Source organism: Canis aureus, chromosome 9 (genome assembly GCF_053574225.1).
Source record: "Canis aureus isolate CA01 chromosome 9, VMU_Caureus_v.1.0, whole genome shotgun sequence".
NCBI classification, from domain to species: Eukaryota; Metazoa; Chordata; class Mammalia; order Carnivora; family Canidae; genus Canis; species Canis aureus.
The window spans coordinates 66925116-66946897 of NC_135619.1; the positions used below are offsets into that span (position 1 = coordinate 66925116).

Here is a 21782-nt window from a genome sequence, read left to right on the forward strand (position 1 = left end):
GCCCGGACAGCTTGTCTGCATCTGAGCTTCCAGTTCAGGGACAGCATTTCAGGATTGGGCCTCCTCGTGGGCTCAGACCCACTCCCGTGTGCCTTTCCCTTGCGAAATGTCTCTCCTGCCTTGGCAGATATTTCTCTCACTGTTTGCCCAACCAGTCCAAGGTCAGAGGGAGGCCCTGCCTGTGTGATGTGTGTAAGACCAAGGTCCAGAGTCGTCTGAAGTTCACTGGGCACATGGTCACACAAGAGCTACCATGTATGAGGTCGGGATGGGCTCCAGGGTGGCTGCATGTCACACACTGAAGCTCCCGGCTGGGTGTCATGGCAGGCCTCATCACTCAACTGTCACACGATCCTGGGATGAACGCAATGGTATAGCATGGGGGGGTGGGGGGTGGAGAGAGAGAGAAAGAGGTCAGGAAAACCTTCTTGGAAGAGGTGATATTGAGCTGGTCTTGAGTAAATAAGCCTTCACCAGACAGCAGGTTTGGGAACAGGGGAGAGACTCCAGCAGAGAGAAGGGCCGGAGGATGATGTTGAGTAAGCTGCAATGTGTGGAAACCACGGAGACTTAATTCCAGGCCAGGATAGGGTGTGTGAAGGAGAGTAGTGAGGATAAGGTGCCCGCACAACCATCTGGGACGGGGACCTTGAACAAGAAGCTGGTGTTACTCTGTTCTATTTCTTCCTGATTTTAGAACGGCTTGGTCATCCGCATCACACCCTGAGCCCTCCCTGGACCCCTCGCATCCCTCATTCTCACACGGGCACATGAGCAGACACCTCCACTCAGCCCTATAGGGGGCACTTGCACCCATGTGCACCTGCTTCTCCAGTGGTCCTTTCTCCAATTGACCTCGTCCATCCTGTCCAGTAAAAAGGCAGCTTAACAACAGAAACTGTGTTATCGCACAGTTCTGGAAGCTGGAGTCTGAGACCCAGGTGTTAGGCTGGTTCCTCCTGAGGCCCTTCTCCTTGGCTGGGCTCACAGGTGGCCTCCTCTCTTTGTGCCCTCAAATGGTCATCTCCTGGCATTCTAACCTCCTCTTCTGTCTCCCAGCCTCCCCAGGTCTGATTGGACCAGAGCCCACCCTACGGGCCTCATTTTAACTTAATCACCTCTTTAAAGGCCATGTCTTCTAATACAGCCTCATCCTGAGGTTCTGGGGGTCAGGGCTTCAACAAATGAATTTGGGGGCAGGGGACACAATTTAGTTCAATAGAGTCACCTCCATTTGAATTTCTGCTGCTATTGTCAAGCCTCGTCTTGTTCTTGGGAACCCACTTTCATTTCTCTCTCTGATCATATGGATACTCAGGACCTCCCCTTGTGAACCCACTGCCACCAGAATGGCAGAGGACAATGCTAGGGCTGAGAAGTCCTGCCCCCACCTCTTCTGCGGAGACCCAGGCCAGAAAAACGGCCTTGGACTCCAAGAGGAAACACTTCACACCCCAATGAGCAGCCACGCCCAGCCCACTCTTGTTTATTTAGCTCTTTTACCCAAAGGCCATTGTTTGGGGGCACCTACAGAGCCTCAGACATGGAAGTCATACAAGGTACAAGTGCAAGCCCAGCAGACATGGACTCTGGCCACAACCAGCTAATCAAGCAGATAAACATGGGGGTACAAACTGTGGTGAGGGTAATTTGTTCGTCTGCAGATATTTATTGAATGCCCACTGCTTATCTGGAACCGTCCTGGGTATTGGAAATAAATGAAGAAAACCACAAAAATCCCTGCCCCAGTGGAGCGACATTCTTGCATGGAGAGACAATAAAATTTAAAAAAAATAACAAGGAATAAAATAGAAAAGTAGAGTATGACATATGCCCATTGGTGACAAGTGCTATGGCACGTGAGCTTGACTTGGCACCTTGTTTCTGCAAACAGAGCCCAAGGAGAGAAGGATGCTAAGTGGCGCCCACTGCCTTGACTAAGTGGTCCAAACCCTAACCCCCCGGGGTGATGGTGTAGGAGATGGGGCCCTTGGGAGGTGATTAGGTCATGAGGGTGGAGACTCCATCAATGGGATTCGTGCCCGTATAAAAGACACTGCAGACAGCTCCCTGGCTCCTTCCCATGGCAGGGCACAACCAGAAGTCCATGACCAGAAAGGGCTCTCATCCCACCACGCTGGCTCTGATCTCGAACTTCCAGCCTCCGGAACGGTGAGAAATACATTTCTGCTGTCCAGGAGGTTCCCGTCTGCGGTGTCCCCAGACACCTGGGAGCTGTCACGGCCCGGGCGAAACAGAGGAGACATGGGAATTAAGTGTAATGTGGTTTCCTGATTGGGATCCGGGAAGCGAAGAAGGACAGTAGGGGAAAAACTGTTAAGACACAAATGAGTCTGCACCATACTGACGTTCACGTCTTGGTTTTTGATAAATACGCCGTGGTGACAAAAGATGTTTGTGTCACAGGAACTCTCTGCACTGTTTTTACTACGTTTCCGAGTATCTTGAGTTATTTCAAAACAAAAAGTTGTTTTCTTTAAAAAAAAAATGTTAAGGAAAGAGAAGAGAAAAAGCAGAGGAGAGGAGAGGAATGGGATTGGTTTGTAACGGCAGAAGCTAGAGGCCAGTGAAGGGAGAAAGTGGGGTGCCCAGAGCGACAGCTGGGGAGACCCTCTACCCCGGGAGCCGGGGGTCCAGTGGGGGCTCTGAGGTGGTGACGTTGAAGCTGAGATCTGAAGGACAAGCCGGACTGAACTGGGCAAAGATTATGGGCAAAGACCCAGACGGGGGAGACTGTCTTGCTCTAGGAATTGAAAGAGGACACACGTGGCTGGAGCCCGGAGTCCTGCTCATCACGGTGTCCCTGTGCAGGTGCTGGCGCAGGGAGTGACAGCAGTAATACTAGGTCTCACTCGGATGCCACCTGCTGCATGCGTGGCACAGCCCTGCATCCCCTGCATGTATATCTTAATTCACAAAGTGTCAGAGAGGCCCCTCCTGCAAGGTACTGGGGCTGGTGAGCAAGTGTTATCGGTGTCCTCCTCCAGCCGCACCCGTGAACGGACCATCTGCCACCTTTCCACAAGGAATGAGGTGGGAGGAAGGTGGCCCCAAGGTGACTGTGTCCTTTGACCATCTGGGACATCCAGCGTGAGTCCATACACCACTCCTGATGGTAGTTTTCCATGAAGACATACAGAGCACAGATAACGAAACATTTCCTACATAGGTGCACGCTGCTGCTCACACGTATGTGCACACACACCCAGCCTGCTGGAGAGCAGTGGCTGCCCGGCAGCTAATCCAACTACAGTTTCCATTGTACTAAGATCTGAGCATTTGCTGCACATGCCTGGGAGCGAGGGGTCCCCCAGAGTCTTCCCTCTGAGCCCCTCCATCTCCCTCAGCATCCCAGAGAGGCTGCCTTGAGCCCCCCGTGGATTTGATCAAGTCTCTGTTCTTTCACAAATAACAAGGTCCTTGGCCTGGGTGGAGGCAGGAGCAGGAAGGTGAGTCTGGTGGGTGGGGGTGGGATGGGGTGAAGGAATACCAGAGGTGGGCTGAGATGTGGGACCTGAGCTTCTGCTCCTGGATGCTCCTGGATGCGCTAAGTGAGGTGCTCGTGAGCCAACACACGTGTCCCTTCATCCCTTGTGCGGTGGGAATGATCATGATGATGCCCTTTCACCAGGCTGGGAGCAAATCGGGCAAAGGGAAGAAGCTTTGACCCTACAGCAGGGTTTCTCAAACGTAACTTGAGGAGCTTGTTAAAAATTCTTATTCAGGGTCCTTCCTACCCTAGGAACTGTAATGTTTGAGACGAGGTCTTTAACAGGCCCTGCTCAGATTCAGATGCACACGCAGCGTTTGTGTCTCCGCTTCTCGGGGTGCGTGACAACACAGGGCTATCCTACTAGGCCCAGGCCCCAGGCACTCCGGGGCCCCCATCTCCCCACCACCACCACTCCGGCGCAGCTGCCACCCACCTAGACTCAGAGCCTGAAGACCCTCGTCCTCCAGGGCCTGATGCCCCTGGACGCTCTTTGCTTTTAGGTATTTTTCCAGCTAATTCTTTCAGGGCAGCAGCCAGGTAACAAATACATAAAACCCAGGTGCATCTTGGAGCTCATGGCCACTCTGACAGCTCAGAGAGTGCTTCCTCGGGTCTCTGCTCAGAGGTCCCTGCCCGGGTAGCCGTCCTGACTCCCCCAACCCGGCCCTGGGGTCCCAGTTCCCCATGCCTTCCTCTAATACTTTCCGCACCAGAGTTAACATCTTTCTACGTGTCTGTGTCTCTCAAGGACCATGAAGTCCCCGAGGGCCCGAAGTGGTCTCTACTCCCCAGTACCTGGCACGGGGCTTGGCCCAAAGTGGACTCTCATTGGGTGCATGAACTAGGAGATGGCCAGCTGGCTGCAGAGGACTCTTGCTTCTGCAAGTCCTCAGGTCACTGCCTGAGACTTCTCTATTCCTTGGGTGGGACCCCCACCGCACACCCTGCAGGTGGGGTTGCTGATAACCTATAGGACACCCAACTAAGAACTCCAGGTGATAAATCACTTTTTAGGAGAAGTACGCCCCAGGCCTAGTGAGGCACGTTTGCTCGCTGACTCAGGCAGCTCTATGTGTAGGGAGCAAGGATGAGCGAGAAGGGCGTCCCCACTGGCCAGAAGCCAACAGTCTCACTGCAGAGATTGGGGAAGTGACAGTCACCGGACAGCGGGGGAAGCAGAGTGGGGACACATCTGGGCTAGTCAGAGGAGGGGCGGTTCTGCCAGGAAGGACCCCGGGAGGCCTCCTGTCACATGATGTGCAGCCCAAAGTGTAACAAAGGTGTTGACTCACCGATGATTGCATCAAACTGAAGCCTGAGACAGAACGTCCTGGGAGGTTTCCTTGTTTGTAAAGGAATTTGAAAGCCTCCCTTCTCCTGGTACAAGTGGGGGGCCGTGGGATCTGCAGGGACAGCTCGGCTCTGGGGAGTGCCCTTCGGACCCCTGCGGTCTGGCGTCCCAGCTGCAGTTCTGGTGTCACTGTGGCAGGGAGCGTGGACCACAGAGATGGACAGTAGGGAGCGGGTGTCCACGATGTGGAGAAGGGACACCCCCACCCCATGTGGAAGAGGGGCAGGGGGATGGCCCCAGGTCCTGGCTGTGCTGGGGAGCAGAGGCATCATTCACTGGGAGGCGGGAAGACTGCAGGGAGCAGGGAATGGCGGGGGGTTCAATTTAGGGTCGGATCCTTTGAGAGAGGAGAGAGGTCACTAAGGAGAGACGCCAAAAGGAGGCGCTGGGGTCCACATTCTGCTCACCAGAAACCTCTGAAACTTGGAAAGAGCCACATGACCCCGGGTGAGACATGGGAGCTGATGGATGAGATGGAAGCGTGGCAGGTGGACACCACCCTGCGGGGGGAGTGGCAAGGAGGCCGGGGGAGACCCGAGGCCTGGGAGAGGCTCTGAGGTGGGGGAGCCCACCGAGGGGGCACAGGAGGGAGCGGGGGCTGCAAGGGCCTCCCCTCACCCACACCCACGTTTACAAAGAGCTCCGCAGCCGGTGGCCACTTCACGTCCCTTGACCCTGACCTCAGAAACCCGTCACAGCCGGGCCATAAGCCCCCTGGTGTTTTCTGGACCAATAGTCCCCACTCAAGCCAAGACAGTACAGGAATCGCAAGGCCACGGGCTCCCTGACGAGGCTCACAGAAACCCCAGAGGTGGAGAAGCGCTAAGGAGGAGATGTTAACCTGAGAGAGGGGGACAGGGGACCCCTTGCTTTGTTATTATGATGGTTACAAGTGCACCATGTTTGTCCTAAATATCCACCCTGATAGTGGCAAGAAATCTACCAAGTTCTGGGTCAGTTTCCTATATTTATTTTTTTAAGATATTTATTTATTTATTTATTTATTTATTTATTTATTTATTTATTTGAGACACAGAGAGAGGCAGAGACACAGGCAGAGGGAGAAGCAGGCTCCATGCAGGGAGCCTGACTCAGGACTTGATCCCAGGACTCCAGGATCACGCCCTGGGCCAAAGGCAGGTGCTAAACCACTGAGCCACCCAAGCTGCCCATAAAAGCCCTCAGTAGCCAGGCTGTCAGGACCCATCTCACTTTTGAGGGCTTTCTCTGCATCTTTGCTTAATAAATTTCTATCACTTTGCCCGTTGTCAGTGGTCCTCGAGAGTCATGTTTGACCCTGTGAAATAAGAATCGAGCTCTCCCGTATCCGGGCCACGTACTTTGTATGAAGTTGACCTGCTTTCTTATATAATATTTAGGTTTCCCTGTTTGTTTTCTTCCCTGATCCTAAGAGCTCAGCGGGTAGAGGATGTGGCTCGGGGTTAAGCTACTGCTGTATAATAAATGACTCCAACAAAAGTCCACAGCTTAGAACAATAAATGTTTACAACCTCACCGTTTCTAGGAGTCAGGAATCCGGGAGAGGCTGAGCTGGGGGGTTCAGGCTCAGGGTCCTTCCTGAGTTTATGGGGGCTGCTGTCTTCATAAAAGCGGATGGACAGGCTGAATGAGTAAGGGAATGAGTAAGGAGGTACCCCAGCCCCATCTGACGCAGGGGAAGAGTCTGCGGCTTAGGGTACGTAAGGGTGTCGGGGGTAAGTCGGGGACCGGGCTGCTCTAACTCCAAGTCAGGAATTCTCAGATGCACCTGTAACGGGAAACAAAAGTGGATGATGGCATCTGCTTCCTCTGGTCCCTAAAGGGACCAGGCCGCGTTAACAGATGAGCAAGCAGAGGCGGGAAGTGTCCCTGTCCCACCAAGTCCTCCCGCAGGGACACCCGAGGGCACAGCCAGGGCGGTGCTGAGGGTTACTGGCCAGCGCACCTCCCATCCACAGCCAGCACCTCCCCGGCCACACGAAACCAGGGGTTGGACTGTTGCCTCCTTTCTGCCTCCTAAGAATTCTTTAAGGAGCAATGATTGACAGAAAGAGGCTCAGAGAGGTGAGGTAACGAGACCAACATCACCCGGATGGCCGCTGGTGGCAGAGCCGCGACAAGGAAGGGGCCCGGCCCAGTGGGGCCCTTCCCAGGACCGCACTTCCCCAGCCTCCAGGAGGAAGCTCTCTGGGAGGAACTGGTGTTTGTCCCTCCCAGCCTCACCTGCCTCACCTGTTCTCTGGAGGTGGGACACCCCCCTACTTGGTGTCCTGCCATCCACCCCCTACCCCCCGGCGAGCCCCTAAAGTACATACACTCTCCCATTTACGATAGGAGCCCCAGTGGGGACGCAACTCTTTTCCTAAGACTTTCTATAGCCTGCCTGTGCCAAGTTGGCATTCAGGAATCACGGGTAACTACGGGAAGGCAGGGACGCCCGAGTGGCTCAGCGGTTGAGCGTCTGCCTTCAGCTCAGGGGGTGATGCCCAGTTCTGGGATCGAGTCCCACATCAGGCTCCTTGCAGGGAGTCCGCTTCTCTTTCTGCCTATGTCTCTGCCTCTCTCTCTGTTCTCTCATGAATAAATAAATAAAATATTTTTAAAAAAAACAGGAAGGCAATAACTATGGAAAATGATAGATCACAATGGTCAAGCTTGCAAGACCCAAGTCAACCCAGTCCCGACGGATTCCATATGTGGCTGCGGACAGTAAGAGTGACTGACCCACAGACGGAGCACCTGCCGGCCCCAGGTCCAGGGATCATCACTCTAGGTCTGACTCTTGCCTCTTCCCCTCTGAGGCAAGTGCAACAGCCACACCCAGACAGACCCCAAAAGCCAGTGCTGCTTCCAGCCTCGGCCTGTCTCTCTCTCTGCACTGAGCCTTAGCAGTAGGTTCCTGGAGACCGTGGCCCTGACCCCCGCAAAGTCAAGTTGAACCTTCCAGCCCTCCCTTGGGCTGTTCACCTGCATGCATTTCCAGTCCAAGAAACACGCCGTCTGCAGTCACAGGTAGAGCTGTCAACAGACAGGGACAGGGCTCCCATTTAGCTCCCATTCCACAAAAAGGAGGCAGCCTTCCCGACACAGAGCTATAGACAAGCAACACCTTATAAAATTAGTGATCCCAACAGCTGTAGAAGAATTATACTCCTCAGGGGCGTGATGGGGTGGGGGGAGCTCAGTCAGTTAAGCGTCTGACTCTAGGCTTTGGCTCAGGCCATGATCTCTAGGTCGTGGGATTGAGCCCCATATTGGGCTCCAAGCTCAGTGCAGAGTCTGCTTCAGACTCTTTCTCTCTCTTCCTCCCCCTCTACCCCTACTCACTCTCTCTCTCAAATAAATAAATTAATCTTAAAAAAAATAATTATACTCCCAAGATACACGTTTTCTTTCATATGTTCAAGGATGGAAATCCTTTTCCTTTTCTCTCTCTCTCTCTCTCTCTCTCTCTTTTGGGGGGGGGGGGGGCATGGGAAGGTAGAAAGAGCCTGAACGTGGCATTGGAGCAGCAGCTCCACCACTTAACAGCTAAGGGCTCCTGGGCAAGTCGTAAGGTTAGATGTTAGAATTTTTCCTCTCCCCCCAAACCCACCACTCTGGAGTCTGGCACAGACCAAGCCTTGGTGACAACAACATAAGATGGAAAGGGGACAGAGATCTTTTTCAACATAATGATGTACCATATAAAGAGGTGCTAAGTCCCAAGATTGGTGGGCACTGGCCATCTAGTAGACATTCTGTCTCCAGACAATGCAGCACCCACCCGACCCCACCCAGAGGGCAGCCCAATGACACTGAGTGAATGAATGATGATCTCAGGTCTCAGGGAGAAGCAGAGGGCTTCCAGGACTAAGAGGCCATGAGGGCAAGAAAAAGAAGGAGAGAGAGAGAAGATTCCATTGGGGAAGGGCTCCCCTGCAATTCATTGGATGGAGTAAAAGGAGGAGGAAGGGAAGGGGTCAGAGGAGGAGGAGGAGGAGGAGGAGGAGGACCCAGCAATCAGACCCCAGGAATGGCAGAGCAACAAGGCAGAAGGAGCCTGGGATCCCAACAAAGGGGAGCCTCCATATCAGCCCACACCCACACCTAAATTTCCATGAGGGAGGAGTAAACATAGCCTTGTTTTAGCCACTATTTCTTTGGGAGTCTGTGTAATTTTTTTTAAGATTGTATTTATTTATTTGACAGAGAGAGAGAGAGCACAAGTGGGGGAGCGACAGAGGGAGGAGAAGCAGACTCCCCGCTGAGCAGGGAGCAGGATGCGGGGCTCCATCCCAGGACCCTGGGATCGTGACCTGAGCCGAAGGCAGATGCTTAACCAACTGAGCCACCCAGGAGTCCCTGGGATTCTGTGTAATTTTAAAATATGTATTTGATTCTGAAAATACTTGGAACTTAAAAGGGCATTAAGTCACCATTGTAGAGAGGATGGGACCAGAATCCTCCTTAGTTACCCCAGTGCTTCCTGGACAACACGTACTGGGTAAGTACCCTAGGCCACAGCACCACATGGTCCTGTCCTCAGCGAGCTTACGCTCCATGTTATGTCACTTACCCTTCGTACCACCCTGGCAGGAAGATGTCTGTGTCCACATTGTAGAGACCAGGAGGTTAAGCCTGAGGGATTCCCAGTTGCTTGAGGCCACCAGCTGGCAAGGGTCCATCGAGGACTCGGGAGCCACACCCTTACCGGTAATCCAGTGGTTTCCAAACTGTGCTCCATGGCACCCTCTAGTCTGTCAGAGGTTGTCATGGATGGAGGGTCGTGACATGAGGGGTCAAGGGGAAGGTGTTCTCAGGAGCCCAAGAAAGACCTGGCATGCAAGAGAGATCGGAGGAGACCTCGAGGTCACCACAGCTCTTAGTGGGAATCAAGAGTAGAAGGGCCCTGGGGTGAAGAGGAGGCCACCCAGGATGGATAGTGCCAGAGACCAGAGGCCCCCGACTGACACCCCCAACCTGGGAATGAGGGAGGGGTGCTTCAACATGCAAATCAATCTACAGGCAAATAGAGCATTGCATTTTAAAAATATATCTGAGGGGAGGTGGGCGGGGGGTGGGGGTGAGTGGGTGACGGGCACTGAGGGGAGCACTTGATGGGATGAGCACTGGGTGTTATTCTAGATGTTGGCAAATTGAACACCAGTAAAAAATAAATTTATATAAATATATATATATATATCTGAGTTTGTGTATGAAGATTCGCATCAAAGAAAGTGATTTTTAAAAGAAATCACAACAAAACGTCAGCTGGGGGGGTGAGATTCGGGCAAGTACTTTCCAATGTCCTTCTGTATATTTTCTGGGTTTTCACATGTTCCTTAATGAATATTTCATAAACAAAAGATACAAATGAAAAGGGAAACTTGTTTTTTGGGTTTTCCTTTTTTTAAGAAACAAATGAAGGGCTGTCCTGGTAACTGGATTATTCCGCTAGATCTAATGAATTCATGTTACCAGAAATGATCGCCCATTCCAGTCTAAAAACAGAACACTTGGGCGTCCCTGCCAACATTTCCCAAGCAAGGGGAGGAGTTCTTTGCACGGATAAATAGGTGTCAGCACCCGTGAAAATCCAGCACTCCGGGCAGGCGGTGGCTTTGGAATCCACTGAGTACGTCCAGCTGTAGAGGCAGGTAATCCAAGATGCAGTGGGTGCGTCCTGGGAGCAAAGGAACCCATCTTTCTAGGGTGGTTCTAGGCCTTGGCCTGGAGCCTGGGAGGCGGGAAGGAGCCAAGCGGAGGTGTGCCAGGGCGCCGGGGACAGTTCTGGGGCTGGCCCCGGAGGCCATGCCCTCTGAAGACAAGTCTTCCCCTCTGGGTCTGAGTTTTCACACCTGCAAAGGGGTGGACATACCAAGAGGGCTTCTTTGACTGTTCCTGCCTCCAACACTTGTGGATTCTGACTTTAGCCAGCTGGGTGCCCCCATACGCAGGACCCTCCGGACCCCAACACACCTGAGGTGCCTCCCCTTGTCCGGCACCCGGCACAGCTCTCACTCCGTGGTGCAGACGGAATGTTGCAGGGGGTCCCTCCAGGCAGAGCACATGGGGTCTCCAAGGGGGCCTGGCGGGTGGCTCCTCTCCCCTCTCCCCTCTCCCCTCACCCCACCGGGGGCCTTGGCCAGGGAGACAGGCCGGCAGTGTCTGTCCAGCAACTGCTCAGAAACAGAGCCAGCCTGCCAACTTGCCCAAACAGAGTTCTTTTTCTCCAGAAATAATTCAAAGCTGGTGGGGGGGTGCAGGTGGTGGGCAGGATGTTTAACTCGTCCAAGGAAAAGGTTGCATTAGCCCAAGAGTAAACAGAGAGTTGAGGCAATTGAGCTACTGTTGCCCCTCAGCTGATCTGAAGGTGTCTCTAGTGGCTTCTTGATGGAAATCAGTTCAACTCTGTCCCTTGCCCCCTCCCCTTCCTCTACTTCCCCTCCCACACCTCCTCTCCCCTCCCCACCTCTGAAGCTCTGCTTTTCTCCTCTGAACTCTGGGCCTGAGTGGGCAGAGGCTGAAGGTAAGTAAATAATCATGTTGGCTGCAGTCCCTGGCTCTGACGGCTCCTGCCACAGCTCCGTCCCCTCTCCCTGTGGAATCACAGCTCTGGCGTGGCTGGGAGTTTCAGGGAAGGGGTGCCCTGTGGGAGGAGATAGGCCTCTGGAACCCTGTTAGGAGCCCGACACCTTCATGGTTTCTCACCCGTGAGCTGCTCAGCATGTTGTACTGAGATGGGGATTGAGGCTCAGAGAGGTTCAGCCCCTTGCCTGTCACCACACAGCAAGGGCAAGCAGCCAAAATGAAATCCTAGCCCAGGTCTGCGCAGCCCCGAGGCCCACACTGCGTTCCCCCCACCGGGTAGCCAGGAGCCAGGCCAAGCGGTGTCCTGCCCCTGCTCCTCCCGCCGCTGGCTGTGTGACTGCGGGCGAGCCCCTTCATCTCTCGGTGCCCAGTTTGTCGCCAGCGGGGAAAATGACAACAATTACCTCCAGTGTGATGTGGTCTTGTATGTTGGGTGCCTGGGAGAGTGCCTTCCCCTGGAAAGTCGCAAGGCTAACAGAGGCAGAGACTGGAGCACAGGCCACACTGGGAGGGAGGGGGTGGCAGTGGGAGGCGCTCGGGGCACCATCGGGCTCCCCAACACTTAAAGGAGCTTTGCCTTCCAGAGCAGAGGACAGAGGGCATGTCACCCCTCTTGGCTCTGGGGCTCCTGGTGGCCGGGCTCTGTCCCACTGTCCACTGCCTCCCGGAGGGCATGCGTGACCCGGAGAACGTCACCCAGGAGGATCTACCCAATGAGACGTCTGAGAACAGCCTCCGATTAGCCTCCAGCAACACCGACTTCACCCTCAGCCTCTACAAGGAGCTGGCTTCGAAGAGCCCCGACAAGAATGTCATCTTCTCCCCGATGAGCATCTCCATCGCCTTGGCCTTCTTATCCCTGGGGGCCCAAGGCACCACCCAGACCGAGATCCTCGAAGGCCTCAAGTTCAACCTCACGGAGATCCCCGACAGGGAGATCCACCGGGGCTTCCAGCACCTGCTGCGGGCCCTCCACCAGCCCAGCAGCGAGCTGCAGCTGAGCGTGGGCAATGCCATGTTTGTGGGGGAGCAGCTGAAGCTGCTAGAGACGTTCGTGGAAGACGCCAGGGCGCTGTACGCCTCGGAGGCCTTCTCCACCAACTTCCAGAACTCTGCTGCCGCCGAGAAGCTCATCAACGACTATGTGAAGAATAGGACGCAGGGGAAAATTGTGGATTTGGTCAAGGACCTTGACCTACACACGGCAGTGGTCCTGGTGAATTACATCTTCCTTAAAGGTGGGTCCCTGGCTTGGGGTTTGGAGGGAAACAGGGTTTTATTTTATTTTATTTTATTTTATTTTATTTTATTTTATTTTATTTTATTTCATTTATTTTATTTTATTTTATTTTATTTTATTTTAATTTTATTTTATTTTATTTATTTTATTTTATTTTTTATTTATTTTATTTCATTTTATTTTATTTTTTTATAAATTTATTTTTATTGGTGTTCAATTTGCCAACACACAGAATAACACCCAGGAAATAGGGTTTTAGTTCTGAGCCTTCGGGACCATTTCTGGCCTGTGTAGCAAACCGTGGGATTAGGGAAACTGCCACAGAGCAGGTGCCCTTGGTGGGAGTGGGCAGGAGTGGGAGGCACCACGTTCCCGGGATGCCCCCTGCCTGTAACCATTGAGTTCTTATTTTTTTTTATAAATTTATTTTTTATTGGTGTTCAATTTGCCAACATATAGAATAACACCCAGTGCTCATCCTGTCAAGTGCCCCTCTCAGTGCCCGTCACCCAGTCACCCCCACCCCCCCCACCCCCCGCCCACCTCCCCTTCCACCACCCCTAGTTCGTTTCCCAGAGTTAGGAGTCACATTGACTTATTGTAGGGTTTTCCAAGTGACGCTTCGCCTCTGTAGGGAGTAACTGCAAAGGAGCCCGGCAACCCTTTGTCTGAGTCAGAGCAGCACTTTTTACTCCAACTCAAACGTGCCTGGCTCCCAGAAGGAAGGAGCTGTCCCTTCAAATTGCTCCAGGGTGGGCGGGAACTTCAGCTTCCTCCCTGCAGAGACACCTTTGGGGAAGCTCAGGAAGCCCTTTGCCTGTGCCCACCGGGGCCATTCTGACCTGGGCTCCGTCCTGATCAGGGACTCTGGTCTGGGAGGTCCCAGCAAGTCTGGGGGCCATCTGCACGGGGACACAGCATTCAAGGAGACCGGCCATCCCAGGGCTCTGCAACCAGGCTCCCCTGTAATCTTGAGGGTGGTGCCGGCAAAGGTCACCATCCCGGGAAGTGCCTTGGAGGGGGCACCATCCAAGACAAGACCCCTTCCCAGGCTCTGGCTGGTCCAAAGCCCGATCCCTTAGATAGGAACGCGACACTAACCTCCCCAGCACGTGCGTTCCTAAGAGGCGGAGAGCAAACAGGAAGAGTCAGCCCGTGGAGCCGCAGTCCTAGTGGGAACAAAAAAAGTGGACAGAGACCCAAAGAAGCATCATGGAGTCAGGGGGTGGCGAGGTGCCTGAGAGATAGGAGCTGCATGGAGACACACAAACCTACACTAGAGGTTCTGGCTGAGGTCTGGGGCCTGTGTTTCTGGCTGCAGGTGAAGGCACGGAACCAGATTTCTCTGTAAAACTAATCTGGACCCGATATGTTTGCCTGTTGTATCTCCTGATTTTCTCCTAGGATTTTCTCCTCCAAATTCTCCTCCCCAGGGACACACCAGCCCAGCCGGGCCTTCCCCTCCTCTCCTGCCTCGAATGGTGGGACACAGGCAGGGGGTTTGGGGTGGGTGGCTGCACATTTCCCTGCAAGTCCCCAGGCTCTGGTTCCCCCAGGAGCTCCCACCCACCCCATTGAGGGCTCCAGTCCTCTTGTGCCTCTGTCCTCTGTGGACCTCCCTCCAGCCTACATGACAAGGCGTACATGGGCATGCAATCAATTACTAGCGTTGTCTCCTTTAGGGGGTCAGGGATTCTGCATTCCTCGCCCTGCTGCAGCCACCCACAGTGCTCCCAGGCCCCTCTCCCGTCTCTCCCAGACCCACCTCTCTCCTGCATCCACTATTCCCAGATTCCTGTCGCTCTCTCACATATCACAGCTAACCCAGTCTTTGTCTCATAGCCGTGTCCCGACCAGATCTGGGGGGCTCACCCCCACCCCCGGCGGCCACCCACTGGCCAATGCTTTCCTGCAAAGCACGGCAGGGCCAGTGGCGTGGCTGGTGCTCTGCTGAGTGTCTCCATCATTCAGGGGACCCCGGGCGGAGAAGGGGTGGAGGCAGGGCAGCCCTTGTGTTCACAGACTCCTCTGACCTCCAGCCAAGTGGAAGACACCCTTTGACCCCCGAGATACTTTCAAGTCCAAGTTCCAAGTGAGCAAGAGCAGGTCGGTGAAAGTGCCCATGATGAACCTTGAGGACGTGTGGGTGCCTTACTTCCGGGACGACGCGCTGTCCTGCACAGTAGTGGAGCTCCAGTACACCAGCAACGACAGTGCGCTCTTCGTCCTCCCCGACGAGGGCAGAATGGAGGCAGTGGAGGCCATGCTCCTCCCAGAGACGCTGAGGAGGTGGACACACTCCCTGCAGATGAGGTGATGACCCCAGGGTGCGGCCGGGTCTGCTTCCTCCTCAGCCATTCCCACCCCCTCCCCACCCTCCCTGGACTCCCCATGCCCCCCAGCACCCAGGGCCTCCCTGATGGCCGAGGCTGGGGCTGCAGTGCTGGGGGAAGCCACCCTGGCACAGGTGGAGCTTGGGTTTACCCTGCCCTTTGCTGCCCCGGGGGGCTTTGGGCCTGAAGGTATCTCCTCTATGAGACACAAGGACCTGGGACGGGACAGGGGCAGAGGCTGCCTCTGACTGCAACATGCTCAGGTCCCAGGGAATCCTCAACAGCCGGCATGCTTGTCTCAACCTCTCGGAGGCAGAGGGGACAGATGGGCCTGCCATCAGGTGAGGGCCAAAGCAAGACAGGCTCTGAGCAGCTCTGCGCCGGCTCTTACATTCATTCATTTATCCTTTCACCCATTTTGGCACAGGTCACGTAGGTTAATGGGGAGCCTAGTAGGTGCCAGGCACTGATTTAGACCCCAAGGGTAGGTCAGCAAGTAAAACACAAATCTCCTGCCCTCGTGGAGCTTACTTTGTACTCAGGAAATGAGAAAGTAAATAAATATGACAAACAGGGAAATGATTTAGTATGTCGGACGTTAGGAAATGCGGATGAGGCGGTGGATGATAGAGCAGGGTAAAGTGATTAGGAAAACTGGACCGACAAGGAGGTAGTTGGTGATTTTATTTTTTTTTTTTAAGATTTATTTATTTATTTATGATAGACATAGAAAGAGAGAGAGAGGCAGAGACACAGGAGGAGGGAGAAGCAGGCTCCATGCCGGGAGCCCGACGCGGGACTCGATCCCGGGACTCCAGGATCGCGTCCTGGGCCAAAGGCAGGCGCCAAACCGCTGCGCCACCCAGGGATCCCCTAGTTGGTGATTTTAAATAGGATTGCCATTAGGTGACATCTGAGCATCAATATGTTAGAGGTGAGGGGCTGAGGCCTGTGGGTATGTGGGGGAAAAGCATTCTTGGCAGAGGGAACAGCCAGTGCAAAGCCTCTATGCAAAGCCTGGAGGGTTAGTGAGACAAGAGAGGCTAGAGCAGGGTGAGAGTCAGAAGTCAGGGGGCTCCACGGGATGGCGCAGATTGAGGAGGGCCATGCAGACCCTTGGAGAAACCTTGACTCTTCCTCTTCTAAGTGAAGTGTGGAGTCCTCACTAGGTCTTGGGCCAAAGGGTGAATGATCGGAGTATTGTTTTAAATACACCCAGGAGGCTGAGTGGAATAGAGCACAGAGGACAGGCATGGAGGCAGGAAGCCAGCTAGGAGCCCTGTGCAGCGATCCAGGCAAGAAGTGTGAGGAGTCGTCAAGTTTCAGATGAACCTGAGGGTAGAGATAGGCTAGGACATGGCATCCAGAAGACTGATGTCAGGGGAACAAGCAAGGCACCGTGAGTTCTGGCCCGGTCCTTGAGGGTGGAGCCACTGGGAGGCAGTTCTGGGCTCTGTCCCTGTGATGGGGACATAAGGAGACAACTGTGGGTCAGATCCCAGGAAGCCCCAGGACACAGGGACCTGGCTCTCCCATCCCTGTTCTCCACCCGCAATGCGTCCTTCCTTTAACAGCAGATAGCTTCCACCTGGCAGGGGCTCGGTGACTATCTATAATCGGATAGACTCGCCATCACACACCTTCGATTTACAAAGCACAGAGGAAATACGCCTCTACATGCTCCTAGCCCACGGTGGGTGCTCAATCAATACTTGTTAAGTGAATGGATGGATGGGAGAGTGAATGAATGTGGAGAGAAAGAGATATCTCCCCTGCTCATGGGACTCAAGGTTTACGGGGAGACACAGCCTCCCCGAAGCTGGCAGCTGTAAAACCAGTGACAAGAGTCTGAGGGATATAAACAGAGGGAGATGGAAGCTGGCAGGTGGTCGCTGATAGCTGCACCTGCTTTTGCTCCAAGAACGCACCAGCAGCTCTGCTCAGGAGCAGGAGAAGCCCCTGTCCTCAAGGAGCTCGCCAGACACCAAGAAGGGGACCTTCAATTGCTTGTTTCAGGATTCCCCGAGACCCTTTGAACGCGATCCCTCCTCCGTGTCCAGCCCCTGCTTGGACACTACGCCTTCCCTCCGCTCTGTGGAGCAGCCCCTCTTTCTTCTCGAGCCTTCCTGCCAGTTCATCTATGTGCCTCCTGTTCTGCTCTTCACCCAGCTAGCCCCTTCCCCTCCCTCTGGACTCAGGCTTGATGGAAGCCTTCCTGGTGCCTGTGGAGCACGCTGTGGAATCCCCGTCAGAGACAGGTGTTTCCTGCTGCACTGCAGGCTTGCAGGGAGGAGCAGGGCAGGTACTGGCACCGCCACGACCTCCGTACTGGCACACGTAGGCACTTGCCCATGTGCATGGATAATTCACATTATCCACAGGATTAAGCATAAGCACGGGAGGTCAAGAAACTGGGGAAAGGAGTACTTACTTCCAGCAAGAAGGGGTTGGTTAGAGAGGAAACCAAGGAAGACCATGCTGTGAGGTGGGAGAAAGTGAGCAGTGAGTCGAGCAGGTGTTCAAAGTCATGTTTCTCATTTCCTAGGAGGATAGACAACCTCTACCTGCCAAAGTTTTCCATCTCCAGCAGCTATAATCTGGAAGATGTCCTTCCCCAGCTGGGCGTGAGAGAAGTCTTCACCAACCAGGCCGACCTGTCGAGAGTCACAGGGCACAAGAACCTGGCAGTTTCCCAGGTGAGCGGTTCAACTTTGGATAATTCATCCTCTGTATCCAAGCCTGAATGGTAAAGGGGAGGCAGACGTTTGGGGAACCTTGAGTTTGCATGAATAACTGCATTGCTCAGTACCCTGTCCCCCTCATGGTTCTGCCCCAAGCCCAGGAGAGCTGGGTGGCAAGCATGTTGGAGGCTAGTCCCTGCCTCCCCTGCAATATCCTGTGACACAGAAGCCACTCGTGGGGAAGAGCCTGTGCTGGAACCAGGGATGGACCCCACCCCATGCTCTATCTTTTATTGTCTACAGCAGCAAATAATTAAAGTGCTGGACCCCCTCGGTTTTTCTATAAAATGGGGGTGATAGTTCTTGGCCAGTGTGCAGTGCCCGGCAGAGTAGGGGAGAGGCACCAAGTAGTGGCAGCCGTCGGGCAGTAGTGATGGGTGTGAGAGGAGCATACAGGGCCCCTTGCACTGCACTCCCAGAAACAAGGTCCTCGGAGTGAAGCAGTTGTCTGAGCAGCCCTCCGCTCTCCTCTGCACCCCACCTTCCAAAGGACACGGTAATGGCAATGAAAGAGGGCATGCAGAAGGGCCTATGTGGTCCTCAGATGTGAAGCCACATCTTTGCACAGCAGCCTGGGCCCCGAGGACATTTCGGATGGGGCAGGAGCAGAGCTGAGGGCAGTGGGGCCCTTTGGGCCTGCGGGGCACCTGCAGCAGCTGCTTCGAGGTAGAGAAGCTGCCAGAAATTCGCTTGCAGGACAATCGCCTGGGTTGCCCCGGCCCCTCCCCCTGCAATAGCGAGTGTTTGGTGGGGGGACAGCACAGTGTCTGGACTCCTCAGAGAGGCCTCCAGCTCAGGGTGCCCCTCCTCTCCATCTCCGTGATCCTGGGCAGATGTCTCGGAGCCTCAGAGTCTCGGTTTGTACCTCTGTGTGTGGGAACCACGCAGGACCCCTGACAGGGTTGCCAGGACGAATGAAGCGATCGGTGACAGGCCGGGGTGGAGGCTGCATGAATGTCAGTCCCTTTGGGGCTCCCAGGCAGGCTGCTCACCCCTCGCCCACCGGATCTTCCCGCAGATAGTCCACAAGACCCTGCTCGATGTGACCGAGTTGGGCACAGAAGCCGCTGCCGCCACGGGAAGTAAAGTTGTTTTTTTATCTGGAAAGATCGGCCCACTGGTCACTGTTCGTTTCAACAGACCCTTTCTGTTCTGCATACACCACAAAGATACGGAGAACATCCTCTTCTGGGGCAAGGTCACCAACCCCAATCAAGCCTAGGCCTCCCCCCGCAGAGGTGGGGCCCCTTTCAGAGGTCTGTGGGTGCAGCCTGGCCTCTCTGCACCGAGGAGCCACGTGCCAGGCTCTGCCCTGCTCATCCTTTAGAAGGTGCCAGTGACTACCTGCTGGCTTCCAGGGAGCCTGTGGGCTTTTTGATCTGAGGCCCTGAGGTCTCCAGACAGCAATAAACTATCTTTCTTGGACTGGACACTTCCTTTGTGCCTCTCTGCCCCAATCTGCCTGACTGCAAACCCCATAGCTGCCTGTGCCCGGAGCCCAAGCTCAGGGACCTCCCGCTGGGCTCAGTCTCAGCCAGGCTCTGGGCACCTCTGCCTTGGGTTACCGTGCCCTGGTTAGAACCAGGCTTGGTGCTTGTGGCCAAGCCCACCTGACCCTCAGGCCTATGAGGGGAGGGGATCCTGCTGCCTGATTCCGTCTTCTGTGGGCTCCTTGTCCCCCCAGTCTTGCCCTTTCTTTCCCCTTGCCTGGGCCCAGGATGTGTCCACGCGCTGACCCCCAACCCTGACCACACCTGGCACAGCCCCTGGACCCCTCGCTCCCGGGCCTTCTCTCTTCCAGGATCCCTCAGCAAAACTGGGGAGAGTAGCTACTTTGTGGGTTCCTGGTCAGAGCTCCTCACCTGCCTCCCGAGTTCTGAGTCCTCCCCAACAGATGAAGCCCTTAGCAGCCAGAATGGAGGGTGAGAGAAAATGAGCAATGCATGGACAGCTGCAGTTAAAGCCAGCCACACAGTAGTTACTCTGCTGGTGTTATCAGGAACTGTGTGATCTCTACGGCTGACGACTGACAGCTAAAGAGTGGAGATCTTTCTGCCGGGCAATCTGCCAGGACCACTACCATTTAGTCCTTGTGACCACCCTATGGGATAGATACTCTTCTGAGTCCCATTTTATAGATGAGGACACTGAGGAGCAGAAAGTCTCAGTAGTTTTCAGCTAGAAATCATTACCAGCAGAGTGTGATGCCAACCTGCTCGATGCCACAGGACCTCTCTAAACCACAACAAGCTTCTGCCCTTAAAGATGCTCATGGTGATGACTCTCATGGGCTTTCATCTGATGGGCAAGACTGATGATAAAACTAGGCTCTGGAAGCTGAGAGCGGGGCACCAAGCTCATCTTTCTACAGGGAGATAAAGAGCTCTGATGTGCATATGTTTAGTCAGAGATGCCTGTGGGTCATGCGAGAAGAGATGTCTGCAGCTATCTGTCGCTCGAGAATTTGGGGTGGAGAGACGGATGTCACGGTCATTGCGTGTTGGTGGTTAAGCGAGACCATAAGAGGAGATAAACACCTTAGTGTACATGGTGCTGAGACCCCAGAGGCACCCTTACCCAAACACCAACACATAAGGGGACAAGCAGACCACAAGGAGATTGCAAAAGAGCAGGAGAAGACACAGGAGGAAAAGTGTGGCCTTGTGAAGACCCAAGGAAGAAGATGCTGCAGCAGCAAGGGACGGTTGGCATGGAATGGGGCTGAGGAGCCCCGGAGGAGAAGGGTGAAGAGCATCCTCTGGAAGAGTCCGACACTGGTTCATGGGGGACCTTGGCAGGAACAATCCCAGGGGAGGGTGAGAGCAGGGACCAGCCATGGGGGGTGGGCAGATGAGCCGCCAGCTAGGGGAGCTATGATGTCAACACCCCTCCATAGCTGTTTGACATCGAAAGGCAGGAAAGAGGGGAGCTTGAGAGTCACATAGAATTAAGGGAACCGGGGGGGGGGGGGCACTTGATGGGATGAGCACTGGGTGTTATGCTTATATGTTGGCAAATTGAACTCCAACAAAAAATAAATTAATTAAAAATAAATTTAAAAAAAAGAATTAAGGGAGGATTTTCTTTCCATTTTCTTTTGTGATGAGAGACTTAAGCATGCTTACATAGTAAAAGTCAGCCAAAGAGCTTGAAGATAGAAAATAAAAGAAGTCAATGCTCAGCGGGGAGTCTCCTTAAGGATTCTCTCCCTCGGAGTGCGCCTGGGTGGCTCAGTGGTTGAGCATCTGCCTTCAGCTCTTCAGCTCAGATCATGATCCCGGGGTCCTGGGATCGAGTCCTGTATCAGCTCCCCACAGGGAGCTTCTCCCTCTGCCTATTTCTCTGCCTCTCCCTGTGTGTCTCTCACGAATAAATACAATCTTAAAAAAAAAAAAAAAAGGATTCTCTCCCTGCACCCCTTCCCCTGCTCATGCTCTCTCTCTTTCTCTTTCTCTCAAATAAACAAATTTTTTTTAATATTTATTTATTTATGATAGTCACAGAGAGAGAAGGAGAGAGAGGCAGAGACACAGGCAGAGGGAGAAGCAGGCTCCATGCACCGGAAGCCCGATGTGGGATTCGATCCCGGGTCTCCAGGATCGCGCCCTGGGCCAAAGGCAGGCGCCAAACCGCCGCGCCACCCAGGGATCCCTAAACAAATTTTTTTTAAAGTGACTTTATACAGACTCAGTTTCCAAAGCTAAAACCGCTCACTACTGGCCTAGCTGGTAAATCTCAACCAAGCTTTCTATCACCCTAAAGCCACCGGAAACTCATCACAGCCCACGAAACCCTGTAAGTACTTCCCCCAACTTCCCCCTTTGAGGCATTACTGAGATGCTGTCCAGGTGGTGTTCTTGCTTGCTCAGCAAGTTTATGAAACCCAGATTTGTGTGATCCAGGGAGTTCCCTGGGGATCTCTGTGGAGGAACTTCAACCTTAGGAAAACTCAGGATTCCCAGCAGAACGGGGAGGTGCCAGCTAAGGTGCAGAGGGCACATGAGTCTGGATCCCAGGGCTCTAAGCCCTG

The 21782-nt window shown here is 54.0% G+C and overlaps 1 protein-coding gene across 3 annotated transcripts; it reads left to right on the forward strand.

The window, feature by feature from the left end:
- The first annotated feature begins 10352 nt into the window (after window positions 1-10352).
- Window positions 10353-20824, forward strand: SERPINA3 (serpin family A member 3). 3 transcript variants are annotated; one of them, XM_077910463.1, is made up of 5 exons: window positions 10353-10504; window positions 12023-12676; window positions 14718-14991; window positions 17557-17707; window positions 19554-20824. In XM_077910463.1, the coding sequence occupies exons 2-5, from the start codon at window positions 12040-12042 to the stop codon at window positions 19686-19688; spliced, it is 1197 nt and encodes a 398-aa protein (XP_077766589.1). In that variant the 5' UTR covers window positions 10353-10504; window positions 12023-12039; the 3' UTR covers window positions 19689-20824. The 3 variants fall into 3 exon arrangements, with proteins under 3 accessions (XP_077766589.1, XP_077766587.1, XP_077766588.1); XM_077910461.1 differs by lacking the exon at window positions 19554-20824 and adding an exon at window positions 18771-19182; XM_077910462.1 differs by lacking the exon at window positions 19554-20824 and adding an exon at window positions 18771-19182 and having other exon boundaries at window positions 10398-10500.
- The last annotated feature ends 958 nt before the right edge of the window (window positions 20825-21782 follow it).